General features: G+C 81.2%; 1 protein-coding gene across 1 annotated transcript in view; it reads left to right on the top strand.

Moving 5' to 3' along the window:
* SLC35F4 (solute carrier family 35 member F4) overlaps window positions 1-24,526 on the top strand; it is a 205,705-nt gene that overhangs the window by 162,143 nt on the left and 19,036 nt on the right. Inside the window, exons 6-8 of the mRNA XM_048484673.1 lie at window positions 218-343; window positions 2,226-2,418; window positions 5,411-5,500. Coding sequence (XP_048340630.1) covers window positions 218-343; window positions 2,226-2,418; window positions 5,411-5,500 — 409 coding nt within the window. The remainder of the gene's footprint in view (window positions 1-217; window positions 344-2,225; window positions 2,419-5,410; window positions 5,501-24,526) is intronic.

The following is a 24,526-nucleotide window of genomic DNA, read 5'->3' as shown; positions in this document are numbered from 1 at the left end:
GGCAGAGCTGGGAATCAAACCTGGTTCCTCCAGATTAGAGTACACCTGCTCTTAACCACTACAGCACTGCTGATCTCTAGTGCCTGGAAAGCAGTTGTAATCTCGGGAGATCTCCATCAACCCCCTTGAAGTTGACCGTCCTAAATCTGTATGCCTCTCCTGTTTTTTTCTGAACAACCAAGAGGTACTTACGTGTCTTTGCTTTCGGGTCCCACAGATTGTGGCTGCAATAATGGCCATCACTGGGATTGTGATGATGGCCTACGTGGACGATTTCCCCGGCGATTCGATTCTCGGTGTGGCCTACGCTGTCGGATCCGCCTCGACCTCAGCGCTGTACAAGGTAGGTCATCTCGTTTTCTTAACTTCTTGTTTTTTTCAGATTTTTTTCGGCCATCAAGTTGCAGCTGACTTATGGGGGCCTCTCGTTGGGTTTTCGAGGCAAGGGCAGAGAAGATTTTCCATTGCCTCATTCAGCACAACAACCATAGATTTCCTTGGGGATCCCCCACTCAAATTGCTAACCTGGGCTGACCCTTCAAATCTTCTGAGATCTGACAATATGGGCTAGCTTGGGCTATCCACTTCAGGGCGCTCTCTGGCCTATTCCCTACCAGCGCTCTGGCGCACGGTGGGACCGAAGCACATCAGGGCAAGATTTCTTGCCCCAATGCGCTTCCTCTTTGCGGTGCCCCAAGAAGAAGAAGAAGAGTTTGGATTTATATCCCCCCTTTCTCTCCTGCAGGAGACTCAAAGGGGCTGACAATCTCCTTGCCCTTCCCCCCTCACAACAAACACCCTGTGAGGTAGGTGGGGCTGAGAGAGCTCCCAGAAGCTGTGACTAGCCCCAGGTCACCCAGCTGGCGTGCGTGGGAGTGCACAGGCTAATCTGAATTCCCCAGATGAGCCTCCACAGCTCAGGCGGCAGAGCTGGGAACCAAATCCAGTTCCTCCAGATTAGATACACGAGCTCTTAACCTCCTACGCCACTGCTGCTCCAAGAGAGGAGGCAAGATTTCTTGTCCTAGAATCATAGAGTTGGAAGAGACCAACAGGAGCAGTGGTGGGATTCAGCAGGTTCGCACCACTTTGGCAGAACCGGTTGTTAAAATGGTGCTTGTAAACAACCAGTTGTTAAATTATTTAAATCCCACCACTGCATAGGAGTCATCAAGCCCAACCCCCTGCAATTCAGGAACACACAATCAAAACACTCCCGACAGATGGCCATCCAGCCTCTCTTTAAAAACCTCCCGAGAAGGAGACTCCACCACACTCAGAGGCAGCGAATGCCACTGTCGAACGGCCCTGACGGTCAGGAAGTTTTCATGATGTTTAGGTGGAATCTCTTTCCCTTCACACTGCTTTGGCTTCTTGAAACCCAGGATCTGACACAGTTTCAAAAAAGCTCTTGAAATATTCTGGAGTCTCAATTGTTGACTGGAGTAACAGACCCTTACAATTCCGCTTCAGGAAATAGGCCACATACAAACATCAGTTGGTGGTAGTGTTAACCCGGGTGAGTTCAGTACTTTCCACCTTGGTCTTCTTCAGCCACAACAATTTAGTTTGGAGAGGAGACGTCTGAGAGGGGATATGATTGAAGTCTAAACAATTGTGCATGGGGTAGAAAATTTTGACAGAGAGAAATTTTTCTCTCTTTCTCGCAATACTAGAACCAGGGGGGCATCCATTGAAAATGCTGGGGGGAAGAATGAGGACTAATAAAAGGAAACACTTCTTCACGCAACGGGTGATGGGTGTTTGGAATACGCTGCCACAGGAGGTGGTGATGATGGCCACTAACCTGGATAGCTTTAAAAAGGGGCTTGGACAGATTTATGGAGGAGAAGTCGGTCTATGACTACCAATCTTGATCCTCCTTGATCTCAGATTGCAAATGCCTTGGCAGACCAGGTGCTCAGGAGCAGCAGCAGCAGAAGGCCATTGCTTTCACCTCCTGCAAGTGAGTTCCCAAAGGCACCTGGTGGGCCACTGCGAGTAGCAGAGCGCTGGACTAGATGGACTCTGGTCTGATCCAGCAGGCTAGTTCTTATGTTCTTAGGTTCTTAATTGTATACAGAAAGTGACAAGGCATCTAGCCCAAAAATATTTTCAAAAGACTGTGTGCATCTCAGCATAATGGATGAAGCGTTGCCAATATGCTGATCGTTTGTTTTTTTCTTTCTGTAAATTTCATTTTTTGTTTGTGCCTTTCCCCGTAGGTTTTGTTCAAGATGTTCCTCGGGAGCGCCAACTTCGGGGAAGCCGCCCACTTCGTGTCCACCCTCGGCTTCTTCAACTTGGTCTTCCTCTCTATTACCCCCGTCATCCTGTATTTCACAAAAGTGGAATACTGGTCGCCCTTTTCCGCTGTGCCGTGGGGCTACCTGTGCGGAATAGCAGGACTCTGGCTGGGTAGGTATCGAGCAAGCAATGGTTCCCGCGGCCTTTGCAGCGAGATTCTCGGCCTCATTTCGCTTTCAGGAAGCCGACAAGGCGCCTAGCTTTTTTGTTTTATTTTTGAAATTTCAGCCAAGGTTAGACGCTCATCTGATAGCAACGCTGATAGTGTGAACTTTGGTGGATCATGAGAAGTTGGGTGAATAACGAATGGCTAGAAATATCTTAATCCTGCCTTTTAAGTGTAGTTGTACTATATCTGTTCACAATTCCGTGTACAATGGAATGGTCAAAATTTTTTAATCTATGTTATATTTTTATAAATGAAGTGTGATTTTAGAATGTAAAACTACTCATAGACGGCATGTACAACTCTTTTAAATTTAATAACAGTTTATATTCACGTTTGTATAGCTTATGCCAATAAAGGTCTATTGTGATTGTGAGAAGTTGGGCAGGACTGATATGAGTCAGTGCTTGGCTCTAGTACAGTGGTGGCAAACCTATGGCACGGGTGCCAGAGGTGGCACTCAGAGCCCTCTCTGTGGGCACGCATGCACAGAGTTCATCATGTGATAATAGTTTAATTATTTCAGGGAGATTATTAGCATTGAACCTAAGACCTAGTTTTGGGGAAGCAGTGTAGGTAACCCTGTTAAGCGCTGTTAAACCCTGCTGATTTTCATGAGAAGAACGAAAGCATGATCCTTTACCTGGGAGTCAGCTCGGTTGCTGGCGATGAGGTTTGCTTCTGAGTAAACCCTCCTAGGGTCGTGATTCACCTGTTCGAAGCGTTGCACAGTTGCTTCAAAGCAAAGCCACCGACTACCACCAAGCTTACTCCCAAGTAACGCGCCTCGGAGCCAACTGTTTTTTCTAAACTAAAACCTCAGCATTCAGGTTAAATTGCCATGTTGGCACTTTGTGATAAATGAGTGGGTTTTGGGTTGCAGTTTGGGCACTCGGTCTTGAAAAAGGTTCGCCGTCACTGCTCTAGTGGTATGAGTCAGGAAGGTATGAGTCGGTGCTTGGCTCTGGTAGTCCTTTCTTAGGTGATGCAGATCGCCCCTTCCAGGTCAGGAAAGAATTTTTCTCCAAGGCAGACTGGCCAGGGATCCTGTAGGTTTTTGGCCTTCGTCTGGGCAGGGGTCACTAGAGGAGTGGGGGGCAGGTGGATGTGAATTTACTGTATTGTTCAAGGGGTTGGACTGGAAGATCCTTGATGTCCCTTCCAGCTCTATATTTCTAAGTTTCTCTTTATGAATTTCTTTTCCCATGGTTTTGCAGGTAGGGCCCAGTGGCAGGGGCTCATAGGAATTGTAGTCCATGAACATCTGGAGAACCAAAGTTTGCAGGCCCCTTCTGTAGGGAAACGGACTGCTCTAGTCTGGAGATCAGTTGAATTCTGCAAGAACTCCAGTCCCTAACTTGTAATTTGCAATACTATGTTCAGGGGAAGGAAATATTCACCTTACATGTTTGTTCCAATTTGTTCCTGGGGGGAACAAATTTTATTGCTGGGGGGAAGAATTAGGACTAATAAAAGGAAACACTTCTTCACACAACGTGTGGTTGGTGTTTGGAATATGCTGCCACAGGAGGTGGTGATGGCCACTAACCTGGATAGCTTTAAAAGGGGCTTGGACAGATGTATGGAGGAGAAGTCGATCTCTGGCTACCAATCTTGATCCTCTTTGATCTGAGATTGCAAATGCCTTAACAGACCAGGTGATCGGGAGCAACAGCTGCAGAAGGCCCTTGCTTTCACATCCTGCATGTGAGCTCCCAATGGCATCTGGTGGGCCACTGCGAGTAGCAGAGAGCTGGACTAGATGGACTCTGGTCTGATCCAGCTGGCCATCACCACCTCCTGTGGCAGCATATTCCAAAAACCAATCACACGTTGCGTGAAGAAGTGTTTCCTTTTATTAGTCCTAATTCTTCCCCCCATCATTTTCAATGGATGCCCCCTGGTTCTAGTATTGTGGCTCTAGTATTGCGCTTTCCATGTTTACTTTGACTGCGCTTTTTCTGCTTTTCAAATGCAGCTTCGGGGATTGCTTTACCAAGGAGTAGAACAACACGGAAGAGTGTTTTCTTGCCCCAAAAAGCTGCCCCTTAAGTCCTTCTTACACCTGCTGGGGAAAAAATATTGGTTGTCCAACAGGAGTAAGAGCAACTCAGGGCCCTTCCGCATATAAGGCACTTTAAATCCGCTTTCAATGCACTTTGCAGCTGGAGTTGACTGTGCGGAATAGCAAAATCCACTTGCAAACAATTGTGAAAGTGGATTGAAAGTGCATTATTCTGCATGTGCGGAAGGGGCCCCAGAGAGAAAAGTGCAAGAGAGGAGAGAATTGAAATATCCTTCTTCTCCACTCCATCCTCCTCTTTGGTCTAACTGTCCTGGTCAATCAATTGGCAGCAGGAACAGAAGTAATTTAAAATAAACACAGAAGATACTGGGATATATAGTCGGTGTCCCACAATATCATCCTTTGTGGATTTCTTTTAAGCTTAACCGTTCCAATACAATACAATACAACAACTTTTATTAGGCATATTAAAATAGGTTCCAGAGCATTACAGACATTTCTGAAGTACAAATCAAAAGTACATTCAAAACACAGACAGATAAACTGTATCTAGCATTGGACGTTACTTAGAAAATTCTGTCACTTGTAAAATAAATTTTGCTACTTTTCCCAAGAGTTATTTAACAAAAGCTCCACAACAGAGTTGTCAGAGTCTCTTTCAGATTTGTCTAAGACCCGCCCAGGAGAGAAATTCCTAAAACCCACATATCTCGGACTGTCAAGTATAATGTGAGCAAGAGTCTCCACTTGGTTTTTACAGTGTGGACAGACCCGATCCTGGAGAGGGACAGATAGGTAGCGACCCTTTGTAATGGCCGATGGAAAAGTATTGCATCTGCCGTTCCAATGTCGACAGAAGGATGCAGAAATGCCTATTTCAGAATCTCACGCTTGGCTCTTTCTTGTTGCAGCTTTTAACATTTTGGTGAATGTTGGCGTCGTGCTGACGTACCCCATCTTGATATCCATCGGGACTCTGCTGAGTGTTCCCGGCAATGCAGGTATGAGTAGCGTATATTTTGAACATTACAAAACGCTTAGTGGGCGGATAAGCAGCTGCTGATAGAAGAAGAAGAGTTTGGATTTATATTCCCCCTTTCTCTCCTGTAAGGAGACTCAAAGGGGCTTACAATCACCTTTCCCTTCCCCCCCTCCTTTCCCTTCCACCTCCACCCCCACAACAAACGCCTTGTGAGATGGGTGGGGCTGAGAGAGCTCCAAAGAACTGTGACTAGCCCAGGGTCACCCAGCTGGCATGTGTTGGAGTGCACAAGCTAATCTGGTTCACCAGATGAGCCTCCACAGCTCAAGTGGCCGAGCGGGGAATCAAACCTGATTCTCCAGATTAGAATCCTACTCTTAACCCCTACACCACGCTGGCTCTTAAGTGTTATGTCGGGTTGTGAGTATGAGACTCAGATCGAGGAAATCTCCGCTTGGCCGTGAAGCTTGCTGGGTGATCTTTTGATTTGATTTTTTAAATTTGAAATTTAATTTAATTTATATACTGCCCTCCCCCGGAGGGTTCAGGGTGGTGTACAACATGGTAAATGACAACAACAGCAATACAACAAGGCCAAGCATAATAATACAACTTTTGCACCAGACCCTGGCAACAATCCAACAACAGCTAAATATAACTAACGATAACATTCCTATCTCAGGTTAATTACTAACAACATAATCCACATAGCACATAATGAATTTTTCAATGGCATACAACATAATAGCGTGACAGCATAATACATAGCGTACAATAAAATTCAGCATCTACAGTAAGCACCTGCATAACATATCACATATAACATATCACATACTTTAGTACAGTGATGGCGAACCTTTGGCACTCCAGATGTTATGGACTACAATTCCCATCAGCCCCTGCCAGCATGGCCAATTGGCCGTGCTGGCAGTGACTGATGGGAATTGTAGTCCATAACATCTGGAGTGCCAAAGGTTCGCCACCATGTCCCCCCCCCCCCCCCCCCCCCCCCCCCACCCCCCCCCCCCCCCACCCCCCCCCCCCCCCACCCCCCCCCCCCCCCACCCCCCCCCCCCCCCACCCCCCCCCCCCCCCACCCCCCCCCCCCCCCACCCCCCCCCCCCCCCACCCCCCCCCCCCCCCACCCCCCCCCCCCCCCACCCCCCCCCCCCCCCACCCCCCCCCCCCCCCACCCCCCCCCCCCCCCACCCCCCCCCCCCCCCACCCCCCCCCCCCCCCACCCCCCCCCCCCCCCACCCCCCCCCCCCCCCACCCCCCCCCCCCCCCACCCCCCCCCCCCCCCACCCCCCCCCCCCCCCACCCCCCCCCCCCCCCACCCCCCCCCCCCCCCACCCCCCCCCCCCCCCACCCCCCCCCCCCCCCACCCCCCCCCCCCCCCACCCCCCCCCCCCCCCACCCCCCCCCCCCCCCACCCCCCCCCCCCCCCACCCCCCCCCCCCCCCACCCCCCCCCCCCCCCACCCCCCCCCCCCCCCACCCCCCCCCCCCCCCACCCCCCCCCCCCCCCACCCCCCCCCCCCCCCACCCCCCCCCCCCCCCACCCCCCCCCCCCCCCACCCCCCCCCCCCCCCACCCCCCCCCCCCCCCACCCCCCCCCCCCCCCACCCCCCCCCCCCCCCACCCCCCCCCCCCCCCACCCCCCCCCCCCCCCACCCCCCCCCCCCCCCACCCCCCCCCCCCCCCACCCCCCCCCCCCCCCACCCCCCCCCCCCCCCACCCCCCCCCCCCCCCACCCCCCCCCCCCCCCACCCCCCCCCCCCCCCACCCCCCCCCCCCCCCACCCCCCCCCCCCCCCACCCCCCCCCCCCCCCACCCCCCCCCCCCCCCACCCCCCCCCCCCCCCACCCCCCCCCCCCCCCACCCCCCCCCCCCCCCACCCCCCCCCCCCCCCACCCCCCCCCCCCCCCACCCCCCCCCCCCCCCACCCCCCCCCCCCCCCACCCCCCCCCCCCCCCACCCCCCCCCCCCCCCACCCCCCCCCCCCCCCACCCCCCCCCCCCCCCACCCCCCCCCCCCCCCACCCCCCCCCCCCCCCACCCCCCCCCCCCCCCACCCCCCCCCCCCCCCACCCCCCCCCCCCCCCACCCCCCCCCCCCCCCACCCCCCCCCCCCCCCACCCCCCCCCCCCCCCACCCCCCCCCCCCCCCACCCCCCCCCCCCCCCACCCCCCCCCCCCCCCACCCCCCCCCCCCCCCACCCCCCCCCCCCCCCACCCCCCCCCCCCCCCACCCCCCCCCCCCCCCACCCCCCCCCCCCCCCACCCCCCCCCCCCCCCACCCCCCCCCCCCCCCACCCCCCCCCCCCCCCACCCCCCCCCCCCCCCACCCCCCCCCCCCCCCACCCCCCCCCCCCCCCACCCCCCCCCCCCCCCACCCCCCCCCCCCCCCACCCCCCCCCCCCCCCACCCCCCCCCCCCCCCACCCCCCCCCCCCCCCACCCCCCCCCCCCCCCACCCCCCCCCCCCCCCACCCCCCCCCCCCCCCACCCCCCCCCCCCCCCACCCCCCCCCCCCCCCACCCCCCCCCCCCCCCACCCCCCCCCCCCCCCACCCCCCCCCCCCCCCACCCCCCCCCCCCCCCACCCCCCCCCCCCCCCACCCCCCCCCCCCCCCACCCCCCCCCCCCCCCACCCCCCCCCCCCCCCACCCCCCCCCCCCCCCACCCCCCCCCCCCCCCACCCCCCCCCCCCCCCACCCCCCCCCCCCCCCACCCCCCCCCCCCCCCACCCCCCCCCCCCCCCACCCCCCCCCCCCCCCACCCCCCCCCCCCCCCACCCCCCCCCCCCCCCACCCCCCCCCCCCCCCACCCCCCCCCCCCCCCACCCCCCCCCCCCCCCACCCCCCCCCCCCCCCACCCCCCCCCCCCCCCACCCCCCCCCCCCCCCACCCCCCCCCCCCCCCACCCCCCCCCCCCCCCACCCCCCCCCCCCCCCACCCCCCCCCCCCCCCACCCCCCCCCCCCCCCACCCCCCCCCCCCCCCACCCCCCCCCCCCCCCACCCCCCCCCCCCCCCACCCCCCCCCCCCCCCACCCCCCCCCCCCCCCACCCCCCCCCCCCCCCACCCCCCCCCCCCCCCACCCCCCCCCCCCCCCACCCCCCCCCCCCCCCACCCCCCCCCCCCCCCACCCCCCCCCCCCCCCACCCCCCCCCCCCCCCACCCCCCCCCCCCCCCACCCCCCCCCCCCCCCACCCCCCCCCCCCCCCACCCCCCCCCCCCCCCACCCCCCCCCCCCCCCACCCCCCCCCCCCCCCACCCCCCCCCCCCCCCACCCCCCCCCCCCCCCACCCCCCCCCCCCCCCACCCCCCCCCCCCCCCACCCCCCCCCCCCCCCACCCCCCCCCCCCCCCACCCCCCCCCCCCCCCACCCCCCCCCCCCCCCACCCCCCCCCCCCCCCACCCCCCCCCCCCCCCACCCCCCCCCCCCCCCACCCCCCCCCCCCCCCACCCCCCCCCCCCCCCACCCCCCCCCCCCCCCACCCCCCCCCCCCCCCACCCCCCCCCCCCCCCACCCCCCCCCCCCCCCACCCCCCCCCCCCCCCACCCCCCCCCCCCCCCACCCCCCCCCCCCCCCACCCCCCCCCCCCCCCACCCCCCCCCCCCCCCACCCCCCCCCCCCCCCACCCCCCCCCCCCCCCACCCCCCCCCCCCCCCACCCCCCCCCCCCCCCACCCCCCCCCCCCCCCACCCCCCCCCCCCCCCACCCCCCCCCCCCCCCACCCCCCCCCCCCCCCACCCCCCCCCCCCCCCACCCCCCCCCCCCCCCACCCCCCCCCCCCCCCACCCCCCCCCCCCCCCACCCCCCCCCCCCCCCACCCCCCCCCCCCCCCACCCCCCCCCCCCCCCACCCCCCCCCCCCCCCACCCCCCCCCCCCCCCACCCCCCCCCCCCCCCACCCCCCCCCCCCCCCACCCCCCCCCCCCCCCACCCCCCCCCCCCCCCACCCCCCCCCCCCCCCACCCCCCCCCCCCCCCACCCCCCCCCCCCCCCACCCCCCCCCCCCCCCACCCCCCCCCCCCCCCACCCCCCCCCCCCCCCACCCCCCCCCCCCCCCACCCCCCCCCCCCCCCACCCCCCCCCCCCCCCACCCCCCCCCCCCCCCACCCCCCCCCCCCCCCACCCCCCCCCCCCCCCACCCCCCCCCCCCCCCACCCCCCCCCCCCCCCACCCCCCCCCCCCCCCACCCCCCCCCCCCCCCACCCCCCCCCCCCCCCACCCCCCCCCCCCCCCACCCCCCCCCCCCCCCACCCCCCCCCCCCCCCACCCCCCCCCCCCCCCACCCCCCCCCCCCCCCACCCCCCCCCCCCCCCACCCCCCCCCCCCCCCACCCCCCCCCCCCCCCACCCCCCCCCCCCCCCACCCCCCCCCCCCCCCACCCCCCCCCCCCCCCACCCCCCCCCCCCCCCACCCCCCCCCCCCCCCACCCCCCCCCCCCCCCACCCCCCCCCCCCCCCACCCCCCCCCCCCCCCACCCCCCCCCCCCCCCACCCCCCCCCCCCCCCACCCCCCCCCCCCCCCACCCCCCCCCCCCCCCACCCCCCCCCCCCCCCACCCCCCCCCCCCCCCACCCCCCCCCCCCCCCACCCCCCCCCCCCCCCACCCCCCCCCCCCCCCACCCCCCCCCCCCCCCACCCCCCCCCCCCCCCACCCCCCCCCCCCCCCACCCCCCCCCCCCCCCACCCCCCCCCCCCCCCACCCCCCCCCCCCCCCACCCCCCCCCCCCCCCACCCCCCCCCCCCCCCACCCCCCCCCCCCCCCACCCCCCCCCCCCCCCACCCCCCCCCCCCCCCACCCCCCCCCCCCCCCACCCCCCCCCCCCCCCACCCCCCCCCCCCCCCACCCCCCCCCCCCCCCACCCCCCCCCCCCCCCACCCCCCCCCCCCCCCACCCCCCCCCCCCCCCACCCCCCCCCCCCCCCACCCCCCCCCCCCCCCACCCCCCCCCCCCCCCACCCCCCCCCCCCCCCACCCCCCCCCCCCCCCACCCCCCCCCCCCCCCACCCCCCCCCCCCCCCACCCCCCCCCCCCCCCACCCCCCCCCCCCCCCACCCCCCCCCCCCCCCACCCCCCCCCCCCCCCACCCCCCCCCCCCCCCACCCCCCCCCCCCCCCACCCCCCCCCCCCCCCACCCCCCCCCCCCCCCACCCCCCCCCCCCCCCACCCCCCCCCCCCCCCACCCCCCCCCCCCCCCACCCCCCCCCCCCCCCACCCCCCCCCCCCCCCACCCCCCCCCCCCCCCACCCCCCCCCCCCCCCACCCCCCCCCCCCCCCACCCCCCCCCCCCCCCACCCCCCCCCCCCCCCACCCCCCCCCCCCCCCACCCCCCCCCCCCCCCACCCCCCCCCCCCCCCACCCCCCCCCCCCCCCACCCCCCCCCCCCCCCACCCCCCCCCCCCCCCACCCCCCCCCCCCCCCACCCCCCCCCCCCCCCACCCCCCCCCCCCCCCACCCCCCCCCCCCCCCACCCCCCCCCCCCCCCACCCCCCCCCCCCCCCACCCCCCCCCCCCCCCACCCCCCCCCCCCCCCACCCCCCCCCCCCCCCACCCCCCCCCCCCCCCACCCCCCCCCCCCCCCACCCCCCCCCCCCCCCACCCCCCCCCCCCCCCACCCCCCCCCCCCCCCACCCCCCCCCCCCCCCACCCCCCCCCCCCCCCACCCCCCCCCCCCCCCACCCCCCCCCCCCCCCACCCCCCCCCCCCCCCACCCCCCCCCCCCCCCACCCCCCCCCCCCCCCACCCCCCCCCCCCCCCACCCCCCCCCCCCCCCACCCCCCCCCCCCCCCACCCCCCCCCCCCCCCACCCCCCCCCCCCCCCACCCCCCCCCCCCCCCACCCCCCCCCCCCCCCACCCCCCCCCCCCCCCACCCCCCCCCCCCCCCACCCCCCCCCCCCCCCACCCCCCCCCCCCCCCACCCCCCCCCCCCCCCACCCCCCCCCCCCCCCACCCCCCCCCCCCCCCACCCCCCCCCCCCCCCACCCCCCCCCCCCCCCACCCCCCCCCCCCCCCACCCCCCCCCCCCCCCACCCCCCCCCCCCCCCACCCCCCCCCCCCCCCACCCCCCCCCCCCCCCACCCCCCCCCCCCCCCACCCCCCCCCCCCCCCACCCCCCCCCCCCCCCACCCCCCCCCCCCCCCACCCCCCCCCCCCCCCACCCCCCCCCCCCCCCACCCCCCCCCCCCCCCACCCCCCCCCCCCCCCACCCCCCCCCCCCCCCACCCCCCCCCCCCCCCACCCCCCCCCCCCCCCACCCCCCCCCCCCCCCACCCCCCCCCCCCCCCACCCCCCCCCCCCCCCACCCCCCCCCCCCCCCACCCCCCCCCCCCCCCACCCCCCCCCCCCCCCACCCCCCCCCCCCCCCACCCCCCCCCCCCCCCACCCCCCCCCCCCCCCACCCCCCCCCCCCCCCACCCCCCCCCCCCCCCACCCCCCCCCCCCCCCACCCCCCCCCCCCCCCACCCCCCCCCCCCCCCACCCCCCCCCCCCCCCACCCCCCCCCCCCCCCACCCCCCCCCCCCCCCACCCCCCCCCCCCCCCACCCCCCCCCCCCCCCACCCCCCCCCCCCCCCACCCCCCCCCCCCCCCACCCCCCCCCCCCCCCACCCCCCCCCCCCCCCACCCCCCCCCCCCCCCACCCCCCCCCCCCCCCACCCCCCCCCCCCCCCACCCCCCCCCCCCCCCACCCCCCCCCCCCCCCACCCCCCCCCCCCCCCACCCCCCCCCCCCCCCACCCCCCCCCCCCCCCACCCCCCCCCCCCCCCACCCCCCCCCCCCCCCACCCCCCCCCCCCCCCACCCCCCCCCCCCCCCACCCCCCCCCCCCCCCACCCCCCCCCCCCCCCACCCCCCCCCCCCCCCACCCCCCCCCCCCCCCACCCCCCCCCCCCCCCACCCCCCCCCCCCCCCACCCCCCCCCCCCCCCACCCCCCCCCCCCCCCACCCCCCCCCCCCCCCACCCCCCCCCCCCCCCACCCCCCCCCCCCCCCACCCCCCCCCCCCCCCACCCCCCCCCCCCCCCACCCCCCCCCCCCCCCACCCCCCCCCCCCCCCACCCCCCCCCCCCCCCACCCCCCCCCCCCCCCACCCCCCCCCCCCCCCACCCCCCCCCCCCCCCACCCCCCCCCCCCCCCACCCCCCCCCCCCCCCACCCCCCCCCCCCCCCACCCCCCCCCCCCCCCACCCCCCCCCCCCCCCACCCCCCCCCCCCCCCACCCCCCCCCCCCCCCACCCCCCCCCCCCCCCACCCCCCCCCCCCCCCACCCCCCCCCCCCCCCACCCCCCCCCCCCCCCACCCCCCCCCCCCCCCACCCCCCCCCCCCCCCACCCCCCCCCCCCCCCACCCCCCCCCCCCCCCACCCCCCCCCCCCCCCACCCCCCCCCCCCCCCACCCCCCCCCCCCCCCACCCCCCCCCCCCCCCACCCCCCCCCCCCCCCACCCCCCCCCCCCCCCACCCCCCCCCCCCCCCACCCCCCCCCCCCCCCACCCCCCCCCCCCCCCACCCCCCCCCCCCCCCACCCCCCCCCCCCCCCACCCCCCCCCCCCCCCACCCCCCCCCCCCCCCACCCCCCCCCCCCCCCACCCCCCCCCCCCCCCACCCCCCCCCCCCCCCACCCCCCCCCCCCCCCACCCCCCCCCCCCCCCACCCCCCCCCCCCCCCACCCCCCCCCCCCCCCACCCCCCCCCCCCCCCACCCCCCCCCCCCCCCACCCCCCCCCCCCCCCACCCCCCCCCCCCCCCACCCCCCCCCCCCCCCACCCCCCCCCCCCCCCACCCCCCCCCCCCCCCACCCCCCCCCCCCCCCACCCCCCCCCCCCCCCACCCCCCCCCCCCCCCACCCCCCCCCCCCCCCACCCCCCCCCCCCCCCACCCCCCCCCCCCCCCACCCCCCCCCCCCCCCACCCCCCCCCCCCCCCACCCCCCCCCCCCCCCACCCCCCCCCCCCCCCACCCCCCCCCCCCCCCACCCCCCCCCCCCCCCACCCCCCCCCCCCCCCACCCCCCCCCCCCCCCACCCCCCCCCCCCCCCACCCCCCCCCCCCCCCACCCCCCCCCCCCCCCACCCCCCCCCCCCCCCACCCCCCCCCCCCCCCACCCCCCCCCCCCCCCACCCCCCCCCCCCCCCACCCCCCCCCCCCCCCACCCCCCCCCCCCCCCACCCCCCCCCCCCCCCACCCCCCCCCCCCCCCACCCCCCCCCCCCCCCACCCCCCCCCCCCCCCACCCCCCCCCCCCCCCACCCCCCCCCCCCCCCACCCCCCCCCCCCCCCACCCCCCCCCCCCCCCACCCCCCCCCCCCCCCACCCCCCCCCCCCCCCACCCCCCCCCCCCCCCACCCCCCCCCCCCCCCACCCCCCCCCCCCCCCACCCCCCCCCCCCCCCACCCCCCCCCCCCCCCACCCCCCCCCCCCCCCACCCCCCCCCCCCCCCACCCCCCCCCCCCCCCACCCCCCCCCCCCCCCACCCCCCCCCCCCCCCACCCCCCCCCCCCCCCACCCCCCCCCCCCCCCACCCCCCCCCCCCCCCACCCCCCCCCCCCCCCACCCCCCCCCCCCCCCACCCCCCCCCCCCCCCACCCCCCCCCCCCCCCACCCCCCCCCCCCCCCACCCCCCCCCCCCCCCACCCCCCCCCCCCCCCACCCCCCCCCCCCCCCACCCCCCCCCCCCCCCACCCCCCCCCCCCCCCACCCCCCCCCCCCCCCACCCCCCCCCCCCCCCACCCCCCCCCCCCCCCACCCCCCCCCCCCCCCACCCCCCCCCCCCCCCACCCCCCCCCCCCCCCACCCCCCCCCCCCCCCACCCCCCCCCCCCCCCACCCCCCCCCCCCCCCACCCCCCCCCCCCCCCACCCCCCCCCCCCCCCACCCCCCCCCCCCCCCACCCCCCCCCCCCCCCACCCCCCCCCCCCCCCACCCCCCCCCCCCCCCACCCCCCCCCCCCCCCACCCCCCCCCCCCCCCACCCCCCCCCCCCCCCACCCCCCCCCCCCCCCACCCCCCCCCCCCCCCACCCCCCCCCCCCCCCACCCCCCCCCCCCCCCACCCCCCCCCCCCCCCACCCCCCCCCCCCCCCACCCCCCCCCCCCCCCACCCCCCCCCCCCCCCACCCCCCCCCCCCCCCACCCCCCCCCCCCCCCACCCCCCCCCCCCCCCACCCCCCCCCCCCCCCACCCCCCCCCCCCCCCACCCCCCCCCCCCCCCACCCCCCCCCCCCCCCACCCCCCCCCCCCCCCACCCCCCCCCCCCCCCACCCCCCCCCCCCCCCACCCCCCCCCCCCCCCACCCCCCCCCCCCCCCACCCCCCCCCCCCCCCACCCCCCCCCCCCCCCACCCCCCCCCCCCCCCACCCCCCCCCCCCCCCACCCCCCCCCCCCCCCACCCCCCCCCCCCCCCACCCCCCCCCCCCCCCACCCCCCCCCCCCCCCACCCCCCCCCCCCCCCACCCCCCCCCCCCCCCACCCCCCCCCCCCCCCACCCCCCCCCCCCCCCACCCCCCCCCCCCCCCACCCCCCCCCCCCCCCACCCCCCCCCCCCCCCACCCCCCCCCCCCCCCACCCCCCCCCCCCCCCACCCCCCCCCCCCCCCACCCCCCCCCCCCCCCACCCCCCCCCCCCCCCACCCCCCCCCCCCCCCACCCCCCCCCCCCCCCACCCCCCCCCCCCCCCACCCCCCCCCCCCCCCACCCCCCCCCCCCCCCACCCCCCCCCCCCCCCACCCCCCCCCCCCCCCACCCCCCCCCCCCCCCACCCCCCCCCCCCCCCACCCCCCCCCCCCCCCACCCCCCCCCCCCCCCACCCCCCCCCCCCCCCACCCCCCCCCCCCCCCACCCCCCCCCCCCCCCACCCCCCCCCCCCCCCACCCCCCCCCCCCCCCACCCCCCCCCCCCCCCACCCCCCCCCCCCCCCACCCCCCCCCCCCCCCACCCCCCCCCCCCCCCACCCCCCCCCCCCCCCACCCCCCCCCCCCCCCACCCCCCCCCCCCCCCACCCCCCCCCCCCCCCACCCCCCCCCCCCCCCACCCCCCCCCCCCCCCACCCCCCCCCCCCCCCACCCCCCCCCCCCCCCACCCCCCCCCCCCCCCACCCCCCCCCCCCCCCACCCCCCCCCCCCCCCACCCCCCCCCCCCCCCACCCCCCCCCCCCCCCACCCCCCCCCCCCCCCACCCCCCCCCCCCCCCACCCCCCCCCCCCCCCACCCCCCCCCCCCCCCACCCCCCCCCCCCCCCACCCCCCCCCCCCCCCACCCCCCCCCCCCCCCACCCCCCCCCCCCCCCACCCCCCCCCCCCCCCACCCCCCCCCCCCCCCACCCCCCCCCCCCCCCACCCCCCCCCCCCCCCACCCCCCCCCCCCCCCACCCCCCCCCCCCCCCACCCCCCCCCCCCCCCACCCCCCCCCCCCCCCACCCCCCCCCCCCCCCACCCCCCCCCCCCCCCACCCCCCCCCCCCCCCACCCCCCCCCCCCCCCACCCCCCCCCCCCCCCACCCCCCCCCCCCCCCACCCCCCCCCCCCCCCACCCCCCCCCCCCCCCACCCCCCCCCCCCCCCACCCCCCCCCCCCCCCACCCCCCCCCCCCCCCACCCCCCCCCCCCCCCACCCCCCCCCCCCCCCACCCCCCCCCCCCCCCACCCCCCCCCCCCCCCACCCCCCCCCCCCCCCACCCCCCCCCCCCCCCACCCCCCCCCCCCCCCACCCCCCCCCCCCCCCACCCCCCCCCCCCCCCACCCCCCCCCCCCCCCACCCCCCCCCCCCCCCACCCCCCCCCCCCCCCACCCCCCCCCCCCCCCACCCCCCCCCCCCCCCACCCCCCCCCCCCCCCACCCCCCCCCCCCCCCACCCCCCCCCCCCCCCACCCCCCCCCCCCCCCACCCCCCCCCCCCCCCACCCCCCCCCCCCCCCACCCCCCCCCCCCCCCACCCCCCCCCCCCCCCACCCCCCCCCCCCCCCACCCCCCCCCCCCCCCACCCCCCCCCCCCCCCACCCCCCCCCCCCCCCACCCCCCCCCCCCCCCACCCCCCCCCCCCCCCACCCCCCCCCCCCCCCACCCCCCCCCCCCCCCACCCCCCCCCCCCCCCACCCCCCCCCCCCCCCACCCCCCCCCCCCCCCACCCCCCCCCCCCCCCACCCCCCCCCCCCCCCACCCCCCCCCCCCCCCACCCCCCCCCCCCCCCACCCCCCCCCCCCCCCACCCCCCCCCCCCCCCACCCCCCCCCCCCCCCACCCCCCCCCCCCCCCACCCCCCCCCCCCCCCACCCCCCCCCCCCCCCACCCCCCCCCCCCCCCACCCCCCCCCCCCCCCACCCCCCCCCCCCCCCACCCCCCCCCCCCCCCACCCCCCCCCCCCCCCACCCCCCCCCCCCCCCACCCCCCCCCCCCCCCACCCCCCCCCCCCCCCACCCCCCCCCCCCCCCACCCCCCCCCCCCCCCACCCCCCCCCCCCCCCACCCCCCCCCCCCCCCACCCCCCCCCCCCCCCACCCCCCCCCCCCCCCACCCCCCCCCCCCCCCACCCCCCCCCCCCCCCACCCCCCCCCCCCCCCACCCCCCCCCCCCCCCACCCCCCCCCCCCCCCACCCCCCCCCCCCCCCACCCCCCCCCCCCCCCACCCCCCCCCCCCCCCACCCCCCCCCCCCCCCACCCCCCCCCCCCCCCACCCCCCCCCCCCCCCACCCCCCCCCCCCCCCACCCCCCCCCCCCCCCACCCCCCCCCCCCCCCACCCCCCCCCCCCCCCACCCCCCCCCCCCCCCACCCCCCCCCCCCCCCACCCCCCCCCCCCCCCACCCCCCCCCCCCCCCACCCCCCCCCCCCCCCACCCCCCCCCCCCCCCACCCCCCCCCCCCCCCACCCCCCCCCCCCCCCACCCCCCCCCCCCCCCACCCCCCCCCCCCCCCACCCCCCCCCCCCCCCACCCCCCCCCCCCCCCACCCCCCCCCCCCCCCACCCCCCCCCCCCCCCACCCCCCCCCCCCCCCACCCCCCCCCCCCCCCACCCCCCCCCCCCCCCACCCCCCCCCCCCCCCACCCCCCCCCCCCCCCACCCCCCCCCCCCCCCACCCCCCCCCCCCCCCACCCCCCCCCCCCCCCACCCCCCCCCCCCCCCACCCCCCCCCCCCCCCACCCCCCCCCCCCCCCACCCCCCCCCCCCCCCACCCCCCCCCCCCCCCACCCCCCCCCCCCCCCACCCCCCCCCCCCCCCACCCCCCCCCCCCCCCACCCCCCCCCCCCCCCACCCCCCCCCCCCCCCACCCCCCCCCCCCCCCACCCCCCCCCCCCCCCACCCCCCCCCCCCCCCACCCCCCCCCCCCCCCACCCCCCCCCCCCCCCACCCCCCCCCCCCCCCACCCCCCCCCCCCCCCACCCCCCCCCCCCCCCACCCCCCCCCCCCCCCACCCCCCCCCCCCCCCACCCCCCCCCCCCCCCACCCCCCCCCCCCCCCACCCCCCCCCCCCCCCACCCCCCCCCCCCCCCACCCCCCCCCCCCCCCACCCCCCCCCCCCCCCACCCCCCCCCCCCCCCACCCCCCCCCCCCCCCACCCCCCCCCCCCCCCACCCCCCCCCCCCCCCACCCCCCCCCCCCCCCACCCCCCCCCCCCCCCACCCCCCCCCCCCCCCACCCCCCCCCCCCCCCACCCCCCCCCCCCCCCACCCCCCCCCCCCCCCACCCCCCCCCCCCCCCACCCCCCCCCCCCCCCACCCCCCCCCCCCCCCACCCCCCCCCCCCCCCACCCCCCCCCCCCCCCACCCCCCCCCCCCCCCACCCCCCCCCCCCCCCACCCCCCCCCCCCCCCACCCCCCCCCCCCCCCACCCCCCCCCCCCCCCACCCCCCCCCCCCCCCACCCCCCCCCCCCCCCACCCCCCCCCCCCCCCACCCCCCCCCCCCCCCACCCCCCCCCCCCCCCACCCCCCCCCCCCCCCACCCCCCCCCCCCCCCACCCCCCCCCCCCCCCACCCCCCCCCCCCCCCACCCCCCCCCCCCCCCACCCCCCCCCCCCCCCACCCCCCCCCCCCCCCACCCCCCCCCCCCCCCACCCCCCCCCCCCCCCACCCCCCCCCCCCCCCACCCCCCCCCCCCCCCACCCCCCCCCCCCCCCACCCCCCCCCCCCCCCACCCCCCCCCCCCCCCACCCCCCCCCCCCCCCACCCCCCCCCCCCCCCACCCCCCCCCCCCCCCACCCCCCCCCCCCCCCACCCCCCCCCCCCCCCACCCCCCCCCCCCCCCACCCCCCCCCCCCCCCACCCCCCCCCCCCCCCACCCCCCCCCCCCCCCACCCCCCCCCCCCCCCACCCCCCCCCCCCCCCACCCCCCCCCCCCCCCACCCCCCCCCCCCCCCACCCCCCCCCCCCCCCACCCCCCCCCCCCCCCACCCCCCCCCCCCCCCACCCCCCCCCCCCCCCACCCCCCCCCCCCCCCACCCCCCCCCCCCCCCACCCCCCCCCCCCCCCACCCCCCCCCCCCCCCACCCCCCCCCCCCCCCACCCCCCCCCCCCCCCACCCCCCCCCCCCCCCACCCCCCCCCCCCCCCACCCCCCCCCCCCCCCACCCCCCCCCCCCCCCACCCCCCCCCCCCCCCACCCCCCCCCCCCCCCACCCCCCCCCCCCCCCACCCCCCCCCCCCCCCACCCCCCCCCCCCCCCACCCCCCCCCCCCCCCACCCCCCCCCCCCCCCACCCCCCCCCCCCCCCACCCCCCCCCCCCCCCACCCCCCCCCCCCCCCACCCCCCCCCCCCCCCACCCCCCCCCCCCCCCACCCCCCCCCCCCCCCACCCCCCCCCCCCCCCACCCCCCCCCCCCCCCACCCCCCCCCCCCCCCACCCCCCCCCCCCCCCACCCCCCCCCCCCCCCACCCCCCCCCCCCCCCACCCCCCCCCCCCCCCACCCCCCCCCCCCCCCACCCCCCCCCCCCCCCACCCCCCCCCCCCCCCACCCCCCCCCCCCCCCACCCCCCCCCCCCCCCACCCCCCCCCCCCCCCACCCCCCCCCCCCCCCACCCCCCCCCCCCCCCACCCCCCCCCCCCCCCACCCCCCCCCCCCCCCACCCCCCCCCCCCCCCACCCCCCCCCCCCCCCACCCCCCCCCCCCCCCACCCCCCCCCCCCCCCACCCCCCCCCCCCCCCACCCCCCCCCCCCCCCACCCCCCCCCCCCCCCACCCCCCCCCCCCCCCACCCCCCCCCCCCCCCACCCCCCCCCCCCCCCACCCCCCCCCCCCCCCACCCCCCCCCCCCCCCACCCCCCCCCCCCCCCACCCCCCCCCCCCCCCACCCCCCCCCCCCCCCACCCCCCCCCCCCCCCACCCCCCCCCCCCCCCACCCCCCCCCCCCCCCACCCCCCCCCCCCCCCACCCCCCCCCCCCCCCACCCCCCCCCCCCCCCACCCCCCCCCCCCCCCACCCCCCCCCCCCCCCACCCCCCCCCCCCCCCACCCCCCCCCCCCCCCACCCCCCCCCCCCCCCACCCCCCCCCCCCCCCACCCCCCCCCCCCCCCACCCCCCCCCCCCCCCACCCCCCCCCCCCCCCACCCCCCCCCCCCCCCACCCCCCCCCCCCCCCACCCCCCCCCCCCCCCACCCCCCCCCCCCCCCACCCCCCCCCCCCCCCACCCCCCCCCCCCCCCACCCCCCCCCCCCCCCACCCCCCCCCCCCCCCACCCCCCCCCCCCCCCACCCCCCCCCCCCCCCACCCCCCCCCCCCCCCACCCCCCCCCCCCCCCACCCCCCCCCCCCCCCACCCCCCCCCCCCCCCACCCCCCCCCCCCCCCACCCCCCCCCCCCCCCACCCCCCCCCCCCCCCACCCCCCCCCCCCCCCACCCCCCCCCCCCCCCACCCCCCCCCCCCCCCACCCCCCCCCCCCCCCACCCCCCCCCCCCCCCACCCCCCCCCCCCCCCACCCCCCCCCCCCCCCACCCCCCCCCCCCCCCACCCCCCCCCCCCCCCACCCCCCCCCCCCCCCACCCCCCCCCCCCCCCACCCCCCCCCCCCCCCACCCCCCCCCCCCCCCACCCCCCCCCCCCCCCACCCCCCCCCCCCCCCACCCCCCCCCCCCCCCACCCCCCCCCCCCCCCACCCCCCCCCCCCCCCACCCCCCCCCCCCCCCACCCCCCCCCCCCCCCACCCCCCCCCCCCCCCACCCCCCCCCCCCCCCACCCCCCCCCCCCCCCACCCCCCCCCCCCCCCACCCCCCCCCCCCCCCACCCCCCCCCCCCCCCACCCCCCCCCCCCCCCACCCCCCCCCCCCCCCACCCCCCCCCCCCCCCACCCCCCCCCCCCCCCACCCCCCCCCCCCCCCACCCCCCCCCCCCCCCACCCCCCCCCCCCCCCACCCCCCCCCCCCCCCACCCCCCCCCCCCCCCACCCCCCCCCCCCCCCACCCCCCCCCCCCCCCACCCCCCCCCCCCCCCACCCCCCCCCCCCCCCACCCCCCCCCCCCCCCACCCCCCCCCCCCCCCACCCCCCCCCCCCCCCACCCCCCCCCCCCCCCACCCCCCCCCCCCCCCACCCCCCCCCCCCCCCACCCCCCCCCCCCCCCACCCCCCCCCCCCCCCACCCCCCCCCCCCCCCACCCCCCCCCCCCCCCACCCCCCCCCCCCCCCACCCCCCCCCCCCCCCACCCCCCCCCCCCCCCACCCCCCCCCCCCCCCACCCCCCCCCCCCCCCACCCCCCCCCCCCCCCACCCCCCCCCCCCCCCACCCCCCCCCCCCCCCACCCCCCCCCCCCCCCACCCCCCCCCCCCCCCACCCCCCCCCCCCCCCACCCCCCCCCCCCCCCACCCCCCCCCCCCCCCACCCCCCCCCCCCCCCACCCCCCCCCCCCCCCACCCCCCCCCCCCCCCACCCCCCCCCCCCCCCACCCCCCCCCCCCCCCACCCCCCCCCCCCCCCACCCCCCCCCCCCCCCACCCCCCCCCCCCCCCACCCCCCCCCCCCCCCACCCCCCCCCCCCCCCACCCCCCCCCCCCCCCACCCCCCCCCCCCCCCACCCCCCCCCCCCCCCACCCCCCCCCCCCCCCACCCCCCCCCCCCCCCACCCCCCCCCCCCCCCACCCCCCCCCCCCCCCACCCCCCCCCCCCCCCACCCCCCCCCCCCCCCACCCCCCCCCCCCCCCACCCCCCCCCCCCCCCACCCCCCCCCCCCCCCACCCCCCCCCCCCCCCACCCCCCCCCCCCCCCACCCCCCCCCCCCCCCACCCCCCCCCCCCCCCACCCCCCCCCCCCCCCACCCCCCCCCCCCCCCACCCCCCCCCCCCCCCACCCCCCCCCCCCCCCACCCCCCCCCCCCCCCACCCCCCCCCCCCCCCACCCCCCCCCCCCCCCACCCCCCCCCCCCCCCACCCCCCCCCCCCCCCACCCCCCCCCCCCCCCACCCCCCCCCCCCCCCACCCCCCCCCCCCCCCACCCCCCCCCCCCCCCACCCCCCCCCCCCCCCACCCCCCCCCCCCCCCACCCCCCCCCCCCCCCACCCCCCCCCCCCCCCACCCCCCCCCCCCCCCACCCCCCCCCCCCCCCACCCCCCCCCCCCCCCACCCCCCCCCCCCCCCACCCCCCCCCCCCCCCACCCCCCCCCCCCCCCACCCCCCCCCCCCCCCACCCCCCCCCCCCCCCACCCCCCCCCCCCCCCACCCCCCCCCCCCCCCACCCCCCCCCCCCCCCACCCCCCCCCCCCCCCACCCCCCCCCCCCCCCACCCCCCCCCCCCCCCACCCCCCCCCCCCCCCACCCCCCCCCCCCCCCACCCCCCCCCCCCCCCACCCCCCCCCCCCCCCACCCCCCCCCCCCCCCACCCCCCCCCCCCCCCACCCCCCCCCCCCCCCACCCCCCCCCCCCCCCACCCCCCCCCCCCCCCACCCCCCCCCCCCCCCACCCCCCCCCCCCCCCACCCCCCCCCCCCCCCACCCCCCCCCCCCCCCACCCCCCCCCCCCCCCACCCCCCCCCCCCCCCACCCCCCCCCCCCCCCACCCCCCCCCCCCCCCACCCCCCCCCCCCCCCACCCCCCCCCCCCCCCACCCCCCCCCCCCCCCACCCCCCCCCCCCCCCACCCCCCCCCCCCCCCACCCCCCCCCCCCCCCACCCCCCCCCCCCCCCACCCCCCCCCCCCCCCACCCCCCCCCCCCCCCACCCCCCCCCCCCCCCACCCCCCCCCCCCCCCACCCCCCCCCCCCCCCACCCCCCCCCCCCCCCACCCCCCCCCCCCCCCACCCCCCCCCCCCCCCACCCCCCCCCCCCCCCACCCCCCCCCCCCCCCACCCCCCCCCCCCCCCACCCCCCCCCCCCCCCACCCCCCCCCCCCCCCACCCCCCCCCCCCCCCACCCCCCCCCCCCCCCACCCCCCCCCCCCCCCACCCCCCCCCCCCCCCACCCCCCCCCCCCCCCACCCCCCCCCCCCCCCACCCCCCCCCCCCCCCACCCCCCCCCCCCCCCACCCCCCCCCCCCCCCACCCCCCCCCCCCCCCACCCCCCCCCCCCCCCACCCCCCCCCCCCCCCACCCCCCCCCCCCCCCACCCCCCCCCCCCCCCACCCCCCCCCCCCCCCACCCCCCCCCCCCCCCACCCCCCCCCCCCCCCACCCCCCCCCCCCCCCACCCCCCCCCCCCCCCACCCCCCCCCCCCCCCACCCCCCCCCCCCCCCACCCCCCCCCCCCCCCACCCCCCCCCCCCCCCACCCCCCCCCCCCCCCACCCCCCCCCCCCCCCACCCCCCCCCCCCCCCACCCCCCCCCCCCCCCACCCCCCCCCCCCCCCACCCCCCCCCCCCCCCACCCCCCCCCCCCCCCACCCCCCCCCCCCCCCACCCCCCCCCCCCCCCACCCCCCCCCCCCCCCACCCCCCCCCCCCCCCACCCCCCCCCCCCCCCACCCCCCCCCCCCCCCACCCCCCCCCCCCCCCACCCCCCCCCCCCCCCACCCCCCCCCCCCCCCACCCCCCCCCCCCCCCACCCCCCCCCCCCCCCACCCCCCCCCCCCCCCACCCCCCCCCCCCCCCACCCCCCCCCCCCCCCACCCCCCCCCCCCCCCACCCCCCCCCCCCCCCACCCCCCCCCCCCCCCACCCCCCCCCCCCCCCACCCCCCCCCCCCCCCACCCCCCCCCCCCCCCACCCCCCCCCCCCCCCACCCCCCCCCCCCCCCACCCCCCCCCCCCCCCACCCCCCCCCCCCCCCACCCCCCCCCCCCCCCACCCCCCCCCCCCCCCACCCCCCCCCCCCCCCACCCCCCCCCCCCCCCACCCCCCCCCCCCCCCACCCCCCCCCCCCCCCACCCCCCCCCCCCCCCACCCCCCCCCCCCCCCACCCCCCCCCCCCCCCACCCCCCCCCCCCCCCACCCCCCCCCCCCCCCACCCCCCCCCCCCCCCACCCCCCCCCCCCCCCACCCCCCCCCCCCCCCACCCCCCCCCCCCCCCACCCCCCCCCCCCCCCACCCCCCCCCCCCCCCACCCCCCCCCCCCCCCACCCCCCCCCCCCCCCACCCCCCCCCCCCCCCACCCCCCCCCCCCCCCACCCCCCCCCCCCCCCACCCCCCCCCCCCCCCACCCCCCCCCCCCCCCACCCCCCCCCCCCCCCACCCCCCCCCCCCCCCACCCCCCCCCCCCCCCACCCCCCCCCCCCCCCACCCCCCCCCCCCCCCACCCCCCCCCCCCCCCACCCCCCCCCCCCCCCACCCCCCCCCCCCCCCACCCCCCCCCCCCCCCACCCCCCCCCCCCCCCACCCCCCCCCCCCCCCACCCCCCCCCCCCCCCACCCCCCCCCCCCCCCACCCCCCCCCCCCCCCACCCCCCCCCCCCCCCACCCCCCCCCCCCCCCACCCCCCCCCCCCCCCACCCCCCCCCCCCCCCACCCCCCCCCCCCCCCACCCCCCCCCCCCCCCACCCCCCCCCCCCCCCACCCCCCCCCCCCCCCACCCCCCCCCCCCCCCACCCCCCCCCCCCCCCACCCCCCCCCCCCCCCACCCCCCCCCCCCCCCACCCCCCCCCCCCCCCACCCCCCCCCCCCCCCACCCCCCCCCCCCCCCACCCCCCCCCCCCCCCACCCCCCCCCCCCCCCACCCCCCCCCCCCC

The sequence above is a fragment of the Sphaerodactylus townsendi genome, linkage group LG02 (genome assembly GCF_021028975.2).
Source record: "Sphaerodactylus townsendi isolate TG3544 linkage group LG02, MPM_Stown_v2.3, whole genome shotgun sequence".
In the NCBI taxonomy this organism is placed as follows: domain Eukaryota; kingdom Metazoa; phylum Chordata; class Lepidosauria; order Squamata; family Sphaerodactylidae; genus Sphaerodactylus; species Sphaerodactylus townsendi.
Note: the sequence above shows the minus strand (reverse complement) of the source record. Positions and strands in the feature narration are given on the sequence as shown.